The 17,085-nt window shown below is 38.8% G+C and overlaps 1 protein-coding gene across 1 annotated transcript in view; it reads right to left on the bottom strand.

The window, feature by feature from the left end:
* THSD7B (thrombospondin type 1 domain containing 7B) overlaps positions 1–17,085 on the bottom strand; it is a 1,042,983-nt gene that overhangs the window by 647,862 nt on the left and 378,036 nt on the right. Inside the window, exon 5 of the mRNA XM_023515847.1 lies at positions 10,430–10,678. Coding sequence (XP_023371615.1) covers positions 10,430–10,678 — 249 coding nt within the window. The remainder of the gene's footprint in view (positions 1–10,429; positions 10,679–17,085) is intronic.

Below are 17,085 nucleotides of genomic sequence, written 5' to 3'. Positions count from 1 at the left end.
TGATATTGGTCTATAATTTTCTTTTCTTGTTGGGTCTTTTCCTGGTTTGGGGATCAAGGTGATGTTTGCTTCATAGAATGTGTTGGGTAGTATTCTGTCTTCTTCTATATTTTGGAAAAGGTTGAATAATGTAGGTACTAGTTCCTCTTTAAAGGTTTGGTAGAATTCTGATGTGAAGCCATCTGGTTCCAGGCTTTTCTTTTTAGGAAGATTTTGTATAGTTGATGCTATTTCAGAACTTGATATAGGACTGTTCAACATTTCCACTCCATTCTGGCTAAGTCTTGGGAGGTGGCATGCTACCGAGTATTGGTCAATTTCCTTCAGATTGTCATATTTCTGGGAATAAAGTTTCTTGTAATATTCATTAAGGATTTTTTCAATGTCAAAAGGGTCTGTTGTTATTTCATCTTTATCATTTTGATTGATGAGATTAGAGATTTTACTCGTTTTTTCTTGGTTAGGTTGGCCAAAGGTTTATCTATTTTATTGACCTTTTAAAAAAACCAACTTTTTAGTTGGTCTGCTGTATAATCCTTTTGTTTTCAATCTCATTTAATTCTGCTCTAATTTTGGTTATTTCTTTTCTTCTACTGGATTTGGGATTGGAATTTTCTTCCTTTTCCAGTTGTTTGAGATGTCCCATTAAGTTGTTAACTTCCTCTCTTTCCGTTTTCTTGAAGAAGGCTTGCAATGCTATAAATTTCCCTCTTAGGACTGCCTTTGCGGTATCCCAGACTTTCTGATAACTCGTGTCTTCATTTTCATTGTGTTCTAAAAATTTGGTACTTTCCTTCTTGAACTTGCTATCATTCAGCATAAGGTTAGTTAGCTTCCATGTTTTTGTATGAGTCTGCAGATTCCTGTTGTTACTCAGTTCAACTTTTGTTCCATGATGGTCCGAGAAGATGCATGGAATAATTTCTATTCTTTTTAATTTGCTGAGGTTAGACTTGTGACCTAAGATGTAATCGATTTTGGAATATGTTCCATGGACTGATGAGAAAAATGTGTATTCAGTTTTGTTAGGATGAAATGTTCTATAGATGTCTGTTAAATCCAAAAGTTGAATAGTTACATGCAAATCTAAAATTTCTTTGCTAAGCTTCTTATCGGATGATCTAACCAATACTGCTAACGGAGTGTTAAAATTTCCGACATGATGGAGCTGAGAGACATCAAGTTGCGCATGCCTGCTATAGTATCTCTTATAAATGGAGGTGCATTCTGGTTGGGTGCATAGATACTGATAATTGAGATCTCATCATATTGAGTATTATCCTTAACAAATATAAAGTGGCCATCCTTGTATTTACTTACTTTTGTTGGTTTAAACCCTATTGTATCTGTGAATAAAACTGCAACACTTGCTTTTTTTTGCTTTCCATTAGCCTGGAATATAGATGACCATCCCTTCACCCTGAGTCTATATTTATCATTTAAGGTAAGATGAGATTCTTGTATACAGCAGATGTCTGATCTGAGTTTCTGTATCCAATTAGCCAATCTGTGCCTCTTTAGAGGACAATTTAAACCATTCACATTGATTACAATTATTGATAAGCTTGGTAAATTTTGGGTATCGAGTTGTTCGAAAGTCCAGTGGACATTTTTAATCCTTTTGCTACTGTGGAAGTTAGAATTTGATCAAAAGTTTCTGAGTGAGTTTACTTCTGTGATGGAGGATTGCACTGGTTATTATGCAGGATAGGCCTGAGAATATCCTGAAGAGCTGATTTAGTTATAGTTAATTTATTCAACATGTGAATGTCATTAAAGTATTTAATTTCTCCATCATAAATGAAACTCAGTTTAGCTGCATACAGGACCCTGGGTTGAAAGTTATTTTATTTTAGGAGGTTAAAATTTGATGACCACCCTCTTCTAGCCTGAAAGTTTTCAGTAGAGAGATCTCCAGTCATTCTAATATTCTTCCCCTTGTAGGATATGTTTTCCTACGTCTAACTGCTTTTAGGATTTTCTCATTCATATTAACATTAGTGAAGTTTATTATGATGTGTCCAGGGGATGTCTTACTTGGGTTGAGTCGTGCTGGACTTTTGAAGCTGTCTGCTTTCTGAATTTCAGGATCTCTTGGCATATCTAAAAAGTTTTCTTTCATTATTTCATGAAGAAGAGCCTCCGTTTTTTGTGAAGCAACTTCATAACCTTCATGGATTCCTATAAGGCAAATATTAGTTTTCTTTGAATTATCCCAGAGCTCTCTGAGAGAATGATCCATCTCTGCTTTCCATTTCTGTTCTTCTTTGGATACTTGGGCAAATTCAAAAGCATTGTGTTCAATGTCTGAGATCCTTTCTTCTGCCTGCTGCATTCTACTACCAAGGGATTCTACCATGTTTTTTAGATCTTTGAGGGCTGCAATCCCTTTCCTGAATGTTTCAAAATCTTTGGTGGTTTTTACTTTGAATTCGTGGAATTCTTGAATGAACTTTTGGAATGCCCCTTAAATTTCTAATTCTATCTTTGCCTCTATTCTATTAATCTTGTTTGCAATCTAAATTCTGAATTCGATTTCTGACATCTCCGCCATCTGTTCATGAAGGGGATCTTCAGTTATATCTGCCACATCCTTTCTTATGGGGGAGCGTTGATCTACTCTGGTTATTCATATTACCAGAGCTTTTCTGCTGATTCCACCCCATGATTATTTTACCCCATATGGCTTTTCCCCTTGAGCTTTTCAAGGACCCGTATGGTGTTATGGCCTGAGAGATTGGGGAACTGCTTGGTGTGTTAGTGCTAAGTGGCTCTGTCTTATTTTCACGTAGTCTCTGTCCTACTCTAGTGAATCAGTTACTCTTGGTTGAAGTCTTAGCTGTGGAGAAATACCAGCAATTAAGTCGGCCTGCCCCCCACAACAACAATTGGGCAAGGAAAATCAAACCTTCCTTCAACCATACACCCAGGGTACCACTTTGGATAGTCCTTGGGTGATTGGCCCGTTTCAAGGTGTCCAAATCAGTTATCCCAGTCAGCATCAGTCTCAGGTGTGACAGTTCAAAACGTCTCCAGCAACTAGATAGCAGGGGTCTGCTGGCAGCTCAAATATGACTCACTCCAGTGCTCGTTGAGGGCAAAAGGACCCACTCAGTAAATGAATTAGTCAGGGAAGGTTGATGCCTCCTTCCCCACCTTGCATTCAGTCACTGGTATTCCCACAGGGCTGTGACCCAGTTCTCTCCAGTGAGCAAATGTTCCCAGAATTTATGACAGCCTGGGTCATCACGAGATCTGTGTCCAGCAGGGGGAGATGAGTCCTGACATCCTTGGGTGCTTAATGTAGGCTGGGGCAGTTCACTCACTTCCAGCTCTGCACCTGGTTGATATTGCTGGAAGAATAGCACAGAGCAACTTCAAAGAATTTGTTTCTGTCCTGGCTAAATTCCTCTGCAGATCAGACGCTGCTTGAACTAATAGAAATCACAACTCAGCCCCTGGGCAGCAAGCAATTAGTTTTTACACTCAGGTGTCAATTCCAGCCTCTGCCTGCCCACTCCCTTTGTCTCAGCTAATAATCCCCTGAGGGCTGTGTGCTATTAGGCTCAGTGAAGCATTCCTCAGGCTCAACCCCTCCCTGGAAGTTTGTGGGCTCTGTGCATGCCCCACCCCAGGTCAGTACCGCCCTCCGCCCTTACTCACAGAATTTCCCAAATCCGCTCCACCAGTGGCTGCCACTGGAGAAAATGCCCAGCTTCCTTTGGTTGCCCAGAGAGACAGGGTGTGTCTGTTTGGAATGGCCTCAGGAGTGTGAGCCTTATTGTTCCTGCTGCTGCAGGTGCTGCTCTGCAACTCAGGATACCGCAGCTCCTATATGGTTCCCTCTCAGCTGACCATCCTCTCCTCACTCCCATGCCACAGAAACAGCACAGACCAGCACCAGCCCTTTCCCCCTCCACTCAAGAAAATGCCCATGAATCTGGACTCCCATGGGTCACAGACCTCCAGACCTAGACCTCAGAGTGACAGTGGAGGTGTGTCCTGGGAGTTTAGAGTTGCAGGTAGAGAATATATACAGCTTTATACAGTTTTACAGTTTTATGCCTGGCAGGAGAGTGTCGTGGCACCCTAGTAGGGGTAGGAGGTCCAGTTTTTAGAGGGTCTCTCCCATGGGATAGAGTGGGAGGACATTTGAACTCTGCTTGCTTGTTTGTATGGAGTAAACTGCGAGTCCTTCTTGTGGGGGAGGGGACTCCCATCCACTTGGTGGTGGATTTTATACCTTTTGTTTGTTTGGGGGTTGCTGCTTGCCTCAGCAGAGTTGATATGCGTTATTCAACCTGCTCTCTTGGCTCAGCTACAAACCATTGGTTTACTTGCTAAACTTCTGTCCTTTAAGTCTCCTTCTAGATGGGAGCCTCTGTGGAAAGCTGGCTGCAGTCCTCCATCTTGCCTCCGCCCCCTCCCCCTCATTCTTGTGATGCTTTACTAAAAAGAATGTGTTCTACCTCTATCCAGGTTAATACAAAAGATGTAAAGTCTCCATCTTTTTTAAGGGATGAATAGTATTCAATAGTATGCATATACCACAGCTTGTTAATCCATTCCTGGGATAGTAGGAATACAGGCTATTCTTAAGGCAAATAAACATAGTGAACACATACAGAAAGTTGTCTGTTTTCTAAATTCTCCTGTAATTATCACAGTGGCAGGTCCAAGCAGATATTGGATAAACATCCCTTCACAACACATCATTCTTTCTCAACAGGCAAAGGAAGCAAGCAACCAAGCCAAGCTTTCATCCACCACCCTTTTCCATGGCACTATTGCCAGCCTCAGTACTCATCTAAATATCCATCAACCAATTCCCAAGGTTTTCTCAAGGAAAAAGAATTATATCTGGAAAATCTAATATCAATTTAGTGCCTCAAAAACATGTTAGGAAAAATCAGGCTCATCCTAGGTGTTTGTTGTACAAACAAATCTGTGTGGGTTACAAGGTATCCAGACAGATCGGTCAGCCTGAGCTGACTCTAGACTTCCTGTGAAAGATCTCTAGAGTACCCATGTGTGTGAGGTAGATAGGTTGACTTCTCAGCAGAAGTCATCCCTACCTTAATCCAGGGTATTCAGGGGAAAGGGGACAGAGGCCTGATCCCTGGGGGGACAGGATAGACTATCCTTGTTTCTGATAGTCAGCTGGTAGGGAGGAGCTAAATTCTTTAAACGTCTGATATATACTTAGATCAGGAAACCTGGCTTACTTCCCCTGCAGGGATAGAACTGGTTTTTCCTTCCCCATTTCTAAATATACCATAGGCCTTCATTAGCAACCCCCTATCCTTTACCCAGTTTCATTCTCTCCAATCTTCCTGGGAATTTAGGATTCTTTCAGCCCTATCTTTTGGCAATTTTGCACTTTGCATATGCACCTTTGTTAGAAATCAATAAAACCCTTCTGAAGAAGCCACAGAAGAGCTGAATTTTCTCAGTTTACTGTTTGGCCTGAGATAATGAAAGCCTTTCCCAGGCATTCTTAGACTTTATGTTTTGTTTTGGTTTTTTGTTTGTTTGTTTTTTTGAGACAGAGCCTCAAGCTTTCCCCCTGGGTAGAGTGTCATGGCATCACAGCTCACAGCAACCTCCAACTCCTGGGCTCAAGCAAGTCTACTGCCTCAGCCTCCCAAGTAGCTGAGACTACAGGCACCCACCACACTGCCCGGTTATTTTTTGGTTGCAGCCGTCATTGTTGTCTGGCAGCCCGGGCTGGATTTGAACCCACCACCTTAGGTATATGTGGCTTGTGCCTTAGCCACTTGAGCCACAGGCACTCAGCCAGGCTATGTTTTAAACTAGCATAGATTATTTTTTCTTCAGCATTTTTTTCAGTCAGTTTTCAAACCAGATTGACATCTATGTGCAGTGACCTCCAATACCCACAACAAGAATAAATTCATGCATACCAGGAACAAAGAAGATAGATTAAAAGAGCACATCTATTCAGTGCTAGACCAGAGTATTGAAGTGATATTTTACAAACTGAGAAGCAATATCACACAATCTACATAAGACTATCAGCCATGAAGCTTCTGCCTTGAGATTTATTTTAGAGTTTTACTTTACCCTGATCACTATCACCATTTACTAGTGCTGTCTTATATTCTATTTCAAACACTAAATGATTATTTAAGAGACAGAATAGCTATTTTCACAAGAAAACTGTGGCCTCCCAGTGGAGTGGTAAAAGTTGCTGGCAGGTCAACTGAAGTGTCACTTCTAAGTTGATATGTTTTCAATATTCTTGTGTGTTACAGTGTTCTCAGCCAGAATGGGGCCCTCCACTAAAGCACAAAGGATCTTGAGTCACAGACATGCCAATATCAGGTCATGTCTCTGCTCCTTAACATGAAGCATTTATAATAGTATAGAGTCTGCATCCTCTGTCTTTCTGCATCCTACCTCATAAGCAGGACTGTCTCATCCTTTACAGAGGTAGAATGCTTTTTACCTTCCCCTTAGCTACAATGTAGCTAGATGTTAAACAGGGAAAGTACAGAGTTATATCTGCTTCTCTTATCTCTTCATGATACCCAATGATGGGGGATAACCACACCAAGAGCAAAGGTGGCAAGTGACAAGCAGATTTATCCTGCCTCTCCCATGTCCATTCTGCACCCCATAACATACTCTGCGAGTGTTCAGTGTCATGTTGGAATGCAAGAGCATCATAAAATTATGAGCAGAGTAGAGGAAGAAATTTCTTGGGGTCTACATATGTCTTGGTCAAGAACTGCACTTTTGAAACAAACTTAAGGATACACAACACTAACTCCCAAGCATTGCTATAAATTCTAAAGTTAGCTTACCACACAGACAAGTATCTATCTCCCTTCAAGTTAACTAAATTGCCCTAAGGCACCTTCCAAAATATCATGACCCCATGGAGTACTTCTAGAATGGGTTTCCCTTGGTTATTACTCCCTCCATGGAATCATGCCTTAGGGACTAATACAGGCAAAATGATAGTCACTGGACCCCTGCTGGGGAGAAAAAGTAGCCCTCAAAGTGATGGAATGGAAGGATGTTAGTATACAAAGACTAGAACACTTCTCTACTATCTACTCTGTTCTTAAAATATTTTCATCCTAATTTCCTGAATGGTTAATTTACCCACTTTTAACTCTACCCCTCAAATCCTACTTGTTCAAATGAGGCTTCTCTAATGACAGTATAGCTTAATTCTGTAACCAGTGCTAATGCTCTGTCACAGCATTCCAGAAGCTTCCACCTTTGCCTTACTTTAATGTTTTATTTTTTCCATAGCTCATGAACCAAGTTTATGAGTAACTTTATTTGTGCTATTTATTTGCTATACTTTCACTAAAATCCAAGTTCCATGGGAGAGGGAATTTTGTGTTTGTTCTCTGAGGAATATCTAATGTTTAACATAGTATTTCACAGAGACCAAGAATTCAATGTATATTTATTTACTGAATGAACACAGCTCCTATAGCAAAAATGGTGGGAAATTAAAGGTAAAACAGTATTCAAAAGAGTTTAAGAAACAAAATATTAGGAAGGGTCACAGAAATGTGTATTTCCCCTGCTAGGAAGAAATAATGTGAATTAAATTGCTTGATGCATATGACTTGCTCATGAGTTCTAAGAAAAGAGAAATAGGCATTTTTGTTCCCTAATAGATATCTGTTTCCATTTCCCTTGTTCACAGTGAATTTTAATCACCCATATAACATTAGAAATAAAAGTTAGTACATAACCTTTATGCTTTCCTGTGGTAGAGGCCACAGCCCAGGCTTCAGGCAAATGTCAGCTGATGTTGTTACCTTAGCTGCTGTTATTTATTCATTCTCTTTCCTAAAACCAAGTGGAATCATTTTAACACATCATTCTTTCTAGGAAGTATTCACTGGTATTTCAGTGAATTCTGAAAGACTACTATTTCATGCAGATTTGCCATTTTAAAAAATTGTCAAACTCAGCAGCATTTTTTGAAAGTAGAAATAGAGGGCCAGGTTCATTGTCAATAAAGTTTGTCAGCCTCTATTTTTAGATGTTAAGGTTCAATCAAATGAAGATCACTGTAGAAACTCATCTTAGATGCCTCTTGAATTATTACTATTCCACATTATTTTGAAGGAAAAAAATGATGCATATGAATCATGTGTATTAGTATATCGTGACTCACTTTGTGCCTGCCTTTACCATTCCTGATGTCAGAGTCAATGTGATGTCATGGAACAAATACTGAATTAGGGCCAAAAGGATCTGTGCTTAAATCTGAACAATATCAATTTAGACCCCCTTAACTCTCAAAAGTAAATCATAAACTCCATGTTACTATAAATATCCTTTACATTTCATTAGTTAATTTGTAACTTTGTTATAGTTATTGGCCAATGGTAGATAATAAAAGGAAGGCGTTGTTTAACAAATGCTTTCTCAGCATTATTGGGAAGGTACCATTCTGACTTCCAAGAGAACTGGAATAGTTATTAATAAGGAAAATAGAAGGATGTCTGTAAATATAAAAATCATTGAAAAAATCAGGAACTGATTAGTACCTATTCCATGAAAATAACGAAGGCCAGAGGAACCAATGTGAAAGTCATCCTGCAACCCATATTCTAGTCCTGCCTACCTACCACTGAAGTTATACTTCTAGAGTATAACTCCAAAGGGGTAAAAAAATTCTAAGTTACTCAGAAGAAATATTTCTAGCCCATGAAATTACTATAGTATACCGGCTAAAGAAAGGAGAGATTCTCTTTCTGGAGGAAAGAAACACCTGCTAATAGCAACATCATAGTCATTCTCATAGGGCCTCCTGTACATGTATGCTAAGCACTGGGCAGGTATGTCACATGACTGTTCTCCAGTATTTCAATCCTACCACACAGGTAGTATCATTAAACACATTCTACTGAAAAGAGAAATGTCTTAAGAGAATTGTATAGCCTGTTCAAGTTCACACAGTCAGTGATGGAGATGCAATTTTAATCCAGGTATATTCAATGTCAAAAGGAAGAGAGGCCCCCACAGTTATACCATTTCTAAGCCTTTGCTTTGTTACAAAATTAATTTTTTGAAAGGCAGGATACATATTTAACCCAAAAAGGAAGGATTCTGTAAGACTGTGAGTTGAGCTGTAACGGGACCATGAACTGTGTCTACATTTTTTGCTGTGGAGTAAGAAATAAGAAGCTAAGGGGTCGTTTTAGTAAAAAATGAATGATCATAATGTAAGAAGTGTGTTCAGTCAACACTGATTCCAGTTGTAGAAGAGGGCAGTGAGAATGGCAAATCTGACAACAGAAACCCATATTTCCTATACATAATCATGTCAGCTTTCAGGAAGACCCAGGCTTCAACCCCTAAACACTTGTTGGATTTGTAACGCCCCTATTCAGGAGTCCTCAAACTACGGCCCATGGGCCGCATGTAGCAGCCTAGGACATTTATCCCGCCTGCCAGGTGTTTTTGCCACCACTGCCTGCCCTGCTTAGCAGCCAACTCATCCCAGGGCCCACAGTCCGGCCCTCCATCATTCTGAGGGACAGTGAACTGGCCCCCTGTTTAAAAAGTTTGAGGACTCCTGCCCCTACTCCTTACACATCATCGAATGATCAATTCATACAAGAATTTACATTTGATGTTTTTTCTGAGGAAATAATTCTGTAATCTTAGAGGCTACTAGAAACTATAGGAAATGTCCATTTTAAATAGCTATAGCTTCCACAGATATAGTTCAGGGTAGCTGTCCAGCAGAAATTACCAGCACACTTCTGCTGTTATTAGACCTGGGCCACTGTAAGTTAACAACCTAAAGGAAAGCAGGCGGTCTTACATGGGGCTTCAGAACCGGGCAAAATATAACCAATATCAAGTATTAAAATATAGCTAATAATGGATGGCAACCCGTTTTCTAGTATTCACTGGCTTCCTGAGGACTCTGATGTCACAGAAGAGCAGTGAGATGTAGAGACAGAACTGGGTTAGAGTCAGGGTACCTTCACTCGGTGCCTACACAACTTCAGGAACTATTTACTCTCTCTGAGCAGTCACAGCTTCATTTACAAAATTAAAATGTTATGAGTGGCTTTTTAGGTTGCTGTAAGAATTAAGAGTGTTGCGTCAGGTAATAATCACAGGTTATGACCATGTACTACTGCATGAAGTAAGTGCGGCTGGGAAACTAGGACACTAGAATTAAGTAATGTAATAACATTTATAAAGTTAAAAGTCTTAGAAACAGGACTTGAACCCAAGTAGTTAGCACCAAAGGCCATGATCTTAACACACTATCCTATACCACTAAGTATCAAAATTCTATAGAGAGTGAAGACTATAAGAATACAAGTCACACGTACTTTTGCTACTGTTAATATTCCTATCACTACATAAGATGAGGTTACATGTTAAAACACTCAGAGCAAAGAACATGTAATACCTGGGACATTGTTGCAGATGTTGTCCTTCAACAATGCAGGCCTCTTTCTCAAGAAGTTCAGGACACCCCTTCCCACCTCCAATAGCCACATGCTTTACAATCCGGCTCCGGCTCCTAAATCCTGGCATGAGATTCCCTGAACGACATGTCTTGGAACAGGGGCTCCAGGAGGACCACTCGGAGGTTTCACAGTCTTTTGGCATGATGCAGGACTGAACTGTCAGTGGGAAGGAGTCCTGCATGCAAAGGCTGAAGGAACAAAAGCAAGAAATAGGAGGCCATAGATTAATAAATGCAACCACCACATGTAGTGTCTACTATAAGAAAAAAAAATTAAAATGTTAGAGACATCATGAGAAAATAGTGGAGGACATAACACTTTAAGACTGTACACTCTATTTCAACTGAAACCATGCAGCTGTTCCACTCTAGCTGGACACACATATAAGATGGGTCCACCTTCATCAGCACTACTGGAAATAGCAGGGTCCTTCTAGGGTGCTTTCACTGATGGTGTTGCCTATTACTACCATCTGTGACCATGCTTCATATCACAGACACTATCTCATAGCAAGCTGAAGAGTTTACATCTCATTACCTGCAAAGTGTACGTAAAAAAAAACTTAGGCTCTGGAAGGCTAAATAAATTGTCCAGTGTCAAACAAAGGTAAGTGTAAGCTTTATTATATTGATGTGTCTATTCTTATAAAAATTGTGCTGTAAAAAAGTGGTGTTATGTTTCCCCACTTTGTTAGGCTCTGAGCATCTATTTCCTCATCTGCAAAATGTGTGTGCAATCAAGTACTAACAGTCTAATTGGGAAATAGGGAAATAAATAAAAAGATAATGTAATAATGTGATGAACTCAACATAAGAGCATTTATAATGAATAGGAAAACACTGAAGAGGCAGCCAAGGATGAATCACCTGAGAAAGCAGGTGGGTGCTTAGAGAAAAGGACACCTGAACAGAGTGTTTAAAAAATTAATAGGAGCTTCTCAGGCACAGAGGGAACTCTATTCTTAGTCAAGAGAATAGCATATCCAAAGCCTTGAAATAATACCCTGTGGGGATTGGAACCTCTATTAAGCTGGGACTAGATGTACTGGCTCACAAAAGCAGGAATTTCCAAGCCACTTAACTTTATACAAGCTTAAAAGTGGTTAAGGTAGGAGTATTTATACTACAGAAATCAGCAAATACTCCAAATCAAGCCCTCTCACCTGGACTCCAAGACCCACTTGTTAAATGTTTAATGAGCACACCACTGGAAAAAAGTGTAAGCCAATTTGTTCAACTGAAACAGAAAGTGCAAGGAGGAAAGTGGATCAATAAGAGGTACAAGAATTCTGTAAAAATAGCTCTGGAATGGCTTCATGTCATGGGCTAAGGAACTTAGTTTTAATTGAGTATTAATTTCAAGTAGAGAAGTCAGACTCACATGGGAAGATAATACTTCAAATATGAATTGGGATTCTTTTCTGTTTTCACTTCTGTGTTATTAACCCTTCCTTTACTCAGTCAGAGGCACCCATTACTTTGGGAGGAAAGAAAGGTCAGTGCTCACTTAGACATGGTTTGCGTAATTGTTCCTCTGTATATGGTCAAAAAGAAGGAGAAGTCTTAAATTGTTTCCAGGTTTCCAACCTGGGAAAATGTGCAGATAAGACCACTTATAGAAGATAGTGTCCAGGTGAGAATAAAACGTCATCACATTTGGCCAGAGTGATGAGTCAATTTTAATAAAATTCCATACTTATATTCCTCATTGAGAGTTAATGTGTTATTCATAGAGAAAAGGGTAAACTGAGATAAGACAAACCTCTGGTCCAACTTTTAAAAAATCTATTTAGATCATATAGACTCCTTCAAAATGAAAAGGGAAGTATATCATTGTCATTATTCCATCCAAAGTGACATTTTGAGGGCCTGGGATCAAACCACACTAGGAAGAATCTTTCCTAAAAAAATTCCACCTAATACAGAACATAATGTCACTGTCACTGAGCAACATGGAGGTTGTGGGGGGGCCATAACACGAAGCTGTGGATGAAGAAGTTCCTAGATTTTGAAATTTCAAAAATTTTTGTGTGCTGAGTTATACCCCTTGAAAATCAGTATGGTCAAGTCCTAACTTCCAGAATGTAACCTCATTTTGAAATGGGGTCTTTAAAGAGGTGTTATGTTAGAATGAGGCCTTAGCATAGGCACTACTCAGTAGGAGTGGGCCTTCTAAGAATAAATTAGGACACAGACATACACACACATACACAGAGGGAAGACGGCCATCTAGGCCATCTAAGCCAAGCACAGAAGACTCAGTGAAAGGACCCCTGCCAACACTTTGCTCTTGGACTTCCAGCTTCCAGAATGTGGGAAAATTGTTTGTTTGCTTGTTTGTTTGTTTTTGAGACAACCAGTCTGTGATACTTCATCAAGGCAGCTGGAGCAAGCAAATACAGAATGTAATTAAGTGCTTTGAATTGTGTATGCTTTTAGAAAATAAGTCTTAATTCCCAAGACGAACCCTATTCTTCCCCTGATTAAGAACACCCCGGAGTATTTTGTCCTATGTCTGCAGGTGAAGTGGTGGCCCGCTGTTCCCCATCTACCTGCTTGCACTGTCAATTGCTCACGTTTCCCACACTGGCTTTCCCTACCCAACTAGTAGAACAGGTAATCAGTCTCCAACAGTGACATGTGTACAGAGTTGCAAGAATTAACTAAGCTTTCATATCTTTGGAAAGGGCTCCTAATTTTTGTTTTCTTACCCCCAAATGCATGTGTCCCATTGATTATATACTTGTGTGCTTTCCATGATATTTTTGCTAGCCCACCTTCTTGATTAAAAAAAAATAATAAAAGACACTACATTGGGCTCCAGTCTAATTTGATCAGTGAGATTCTCTTTTCTGGAAGAGTGGAAGGAACACTAAATGGTGAACAAGAACTACGTGGGTTGTTATTTTTGCATCACAGCATATTAGCATGACCTTAATCTTTTGGCTGCTTATTTTCATTATCAGCAGGGAAAAAAAATAACAGCAATAAGAATACATAATAATATCAATGACAATAATATGATAACAACAAAATCAACTTGCAGCAACCCCCTCACTTTCTGGCAACCTTCAGCAAAAGTAGAATCACCTTACAAACTAAATCCCATAATGAAGATTTTTGTCCATAGGCAGAAATGTCAATTGATTCTTTCCTAGAACATGGTATGCCTTCTTATTGAAATGGGCCCCTATCGTTGATTTGTCTTGTAAAAGGGAGACACTGTTATGATTCTACCTCCTTGACATTCATTCATAGAGCATGTCTTCATTTAGAAATTACTTCACAAGTAGTCAACTATAAAGGAAATCTTTAGAAATCTTAAAAAATTACTCTAGCAATTCTTACTTTCCCTGGAAATGTAGGGAAATCTCTCTACTTACAAAGAGGGCAGAGACTCTCATAAAATAACTATCAGCAGTAAATGCCTCAATTCATTAGCACTTCAGTTACCACTACTTTACAACAATATCGAATATGTATGTCAAAAAAAGAATACATACAAAAAAGAGTAGGGTAATATAAGAAAACACTAACATTTGGTTCAGATTTCCTTAAAAAAGAGCAAAAAATTACAAATTCAGGTGAAATCCTCTGTGTCCTTTGAAATCCCTGTTTCATTTCTCGCTTCCTAGACATAGGTGACCACCAGCCTCAAAGCAATTTGTAATATTTCAGACTTAAAAAAATATAATATAAAAAGAACAAATGTTTATACTTTAACTAAAGATGTATATACCTATATTTATAAAGAGCACATAGCATTGTCATGTTTTCTTTTAATTTTCACCTAAATATTGCTCTGAAAAATATTTTCCTTACTTAATATTATAATTTCTAGAGCTATCTATGTCAATAAATACAGATAGTATTCATTCATTTTTATTACTATGTAATATTCCAGTATATGGGTACATGGTAATGTAGTTATTCATTTCCCAATGAGTAGGTCCTTTGTGCTCGATTTCTTGCAGTTCCATAGGATGATACATTGAACCTCCTTCTACAAGTCTCTATGTATTGCACATGTAAGAGAGATTTCCCTAGTATTATTGCCTAGAATTGAGACATAAATATTTATACAAGAAAATGTGTTAGGTATTGCCCAATTTCTCCTTTGTAATATGCTTCCAATTCTTGGCATTATCAGGTTTATTTTTCTAAAATGCTGAGATAATGCATTTGTGTTTCAGATGGCCAGGCGGCTTCATGTTCTTCTCACATCTTTAGTGACTACTCAACTTTCTATTCTGCAAATCAGCCCCTACAGTTTGCCCACTGTGATATGCTGAATAATGGTCCCCTGAAGATATCCACATCCTAATCCTAAGTGCATTAACTTATATGGCAAAAGGGACTTTGCAGATGTGATTAAGGATGATGAGATGGGGAATGATACTGGAGTATCCAGGTGGATCCAATATAGTCACAGCATCTTTATAAAAGGGCAATAGAAGCAAAGCATTCATCAAGTCAGAGAAACATAGGTTGGAGTGAAGTGAGGCCATACACCAAGAGTGTGGGCAGATTCTAGAATCTGGAAAAGACAAAGATGCAATTTCCTCCCCTAAAACAGCCAGAAAGAACATAAATTGTGGTATATGTACACCATGGAATACTATGCAGCCATTAAGAAAGATGGAGACTTTACCTCCTTCATGTTTACATGGATGGAGCTGGGAAATTCTTCTTAGCAAAGTATACCAAGAACGAAAGAAAAAGTATCCAATGTACTCAGCCCTACTATGAAACTAACTTATAGCTTTCATAGGAAAGGTATAACCCAATTTTAGCCCAGGAATATGGGGAGAGGGGAGAGGGAGGGGAGGGGAGGGAGGAGGGAGGGTGATTAGTGGGATCACACCTATGGTTCATCCTATAAGGGTACATGTGAATGTACATGGAGGGTGATTGGAGGGAGGGTGATTGGTGGGATCACACCTATGGTTCATCCTATAAGGGTATATGTGAATCTCTCTAATTGTAGAATATAAATGTCTTAACACAATAACTAAGAAGAAGACATGAAGGCTATGTTAACCAGTTGGATGAAAGTATTTCAAATTGTGTACAGAAACAGTACACTGTACCCCATGATACTATTAATGTACACTTCTATGATAAAAAAAGAAATTAAAAAAATAGAAAATAAAAAAATGCAGTGCCAAATCAAAAAAAAAAAAAACACAGAATAATTTCCCTTAGTTCAAGACCTTTAATAGTATTGCCTTCTGACCTGTATTTTTTCCCACTGGGTTTAAGATGTGCACTCACATGAATAGGGTTGTCTGTGTGTGTGTGTGTGTGTGCGCGCGCACACGCGCGCGTTCACAGATAGATGTCAACAATAAATAGATATAAAGGTATATATATTATATTCTAAATAGTAACTTTTAATAGTAGAAATTAATTAATTATTTAGGCTTAATTTCTTGCTCCCTACATTATCACATTCTATTCAGAGGTCCTGATCTCTGTTTATTTTGGTTTCACATTGGACTTCACTTATATACCTAAGGATTCTTTGCTATCAGGGATTAAAGTGATGCATTACAGATAGGAAATTCTTTGATCATAGGTGGTGCTCACCCCATGGTAAATATTATCACTGACTTAATGCCAGGACCAGGCCATTTTATTGGAGCTCCTCAAATTTTCTGCTATCTTACCTTTCTCCCAAGATAGGAATCTCCTATGTCTTACCTTCATGTGTTTGGACATGGTTGGTAGCTTTATGAAACTGATCTGCTGTCAAGGTACCCAAATAAACTGTGCATGGAATTTCACTTATACTGTGACTTATACTTCCAGTCACAGTACAGTGTTTCACTATTATGTTTCACAACTATACTATGTTCTGTGGGTAAAGCGGTACTTTTTACGACCATTGAACACATTTGTCTTCAGTTATTTACCACCTATTATCCCTAAACCTGCTAAAAAATCTTGTATTTGTCATAATAGAAAAGGATATACTGTGATTATATTTTATCAAAATAATTATTTACTTTCCTTTCACATAAAGTGTGATGAAGATTATTCATATATCCCAGAGGGTAATTCTCTAACTGAAGACTTAAAGATCCAGGTTGTGTCCACTTTATAGTGTTACTATCAAGAATATGTAGCTTTCAAGTTCACCTTTGAAAAGGAAACAGAGGGCAGGTGGGCAGTCCAAGGTAATGCATAATTATAACTTACAAGGGGTTTATGTTTCCTCTGCCACATGCCATTGGCCAGACCTTGGTCAAATGGCTACAATAAATTTGCAAACAAGAGAGTGAGGGTGGAATATGGAAGAGGCCAGAGTATGATAAATGTATAGATTTGTACTTAATGCAATTATCTCCATATAAATTGAATTGCTTCTTGCAGAACTTCCACTGAAGAAAAGCTTTCTACTTTTTCCACTCTGCTAGGTTAATTGCCACTCATCTCTATGCTTTTCAGTTCTCCAAATTTGTTGACTTTTTTCATCTGTAATATAGTTTCCCATACGTTTTTCCTTGAGAGTTCATGGAGTTAACTTGAGAGTTAACTCCATGAGAGTTTCCTTGAGAGTTAAAATTACTATCATTTAAGTAGTGTTCTGGAAT

The sequence above is a fragment of the Otolemur garnettii genome, unplaced genomic scaffold (assembly GCF_000181295.1).
Source record: "Otolemur garnettii isolate 467f Iridium unplaced genomic scaffold, OtoGar3 scaffold00080, whole genome shotgun sequence".
Classification (NCBI taxonomy): domain Eukaryota; kingdom Metazoa; phylum Chordata; class Mammalia; order Primates; family Galagidae; genus Otolemur; species Otolemur garnettii.
This window is presented reverse-complemented; position numbering and strand designations above follow the sequence as displayed.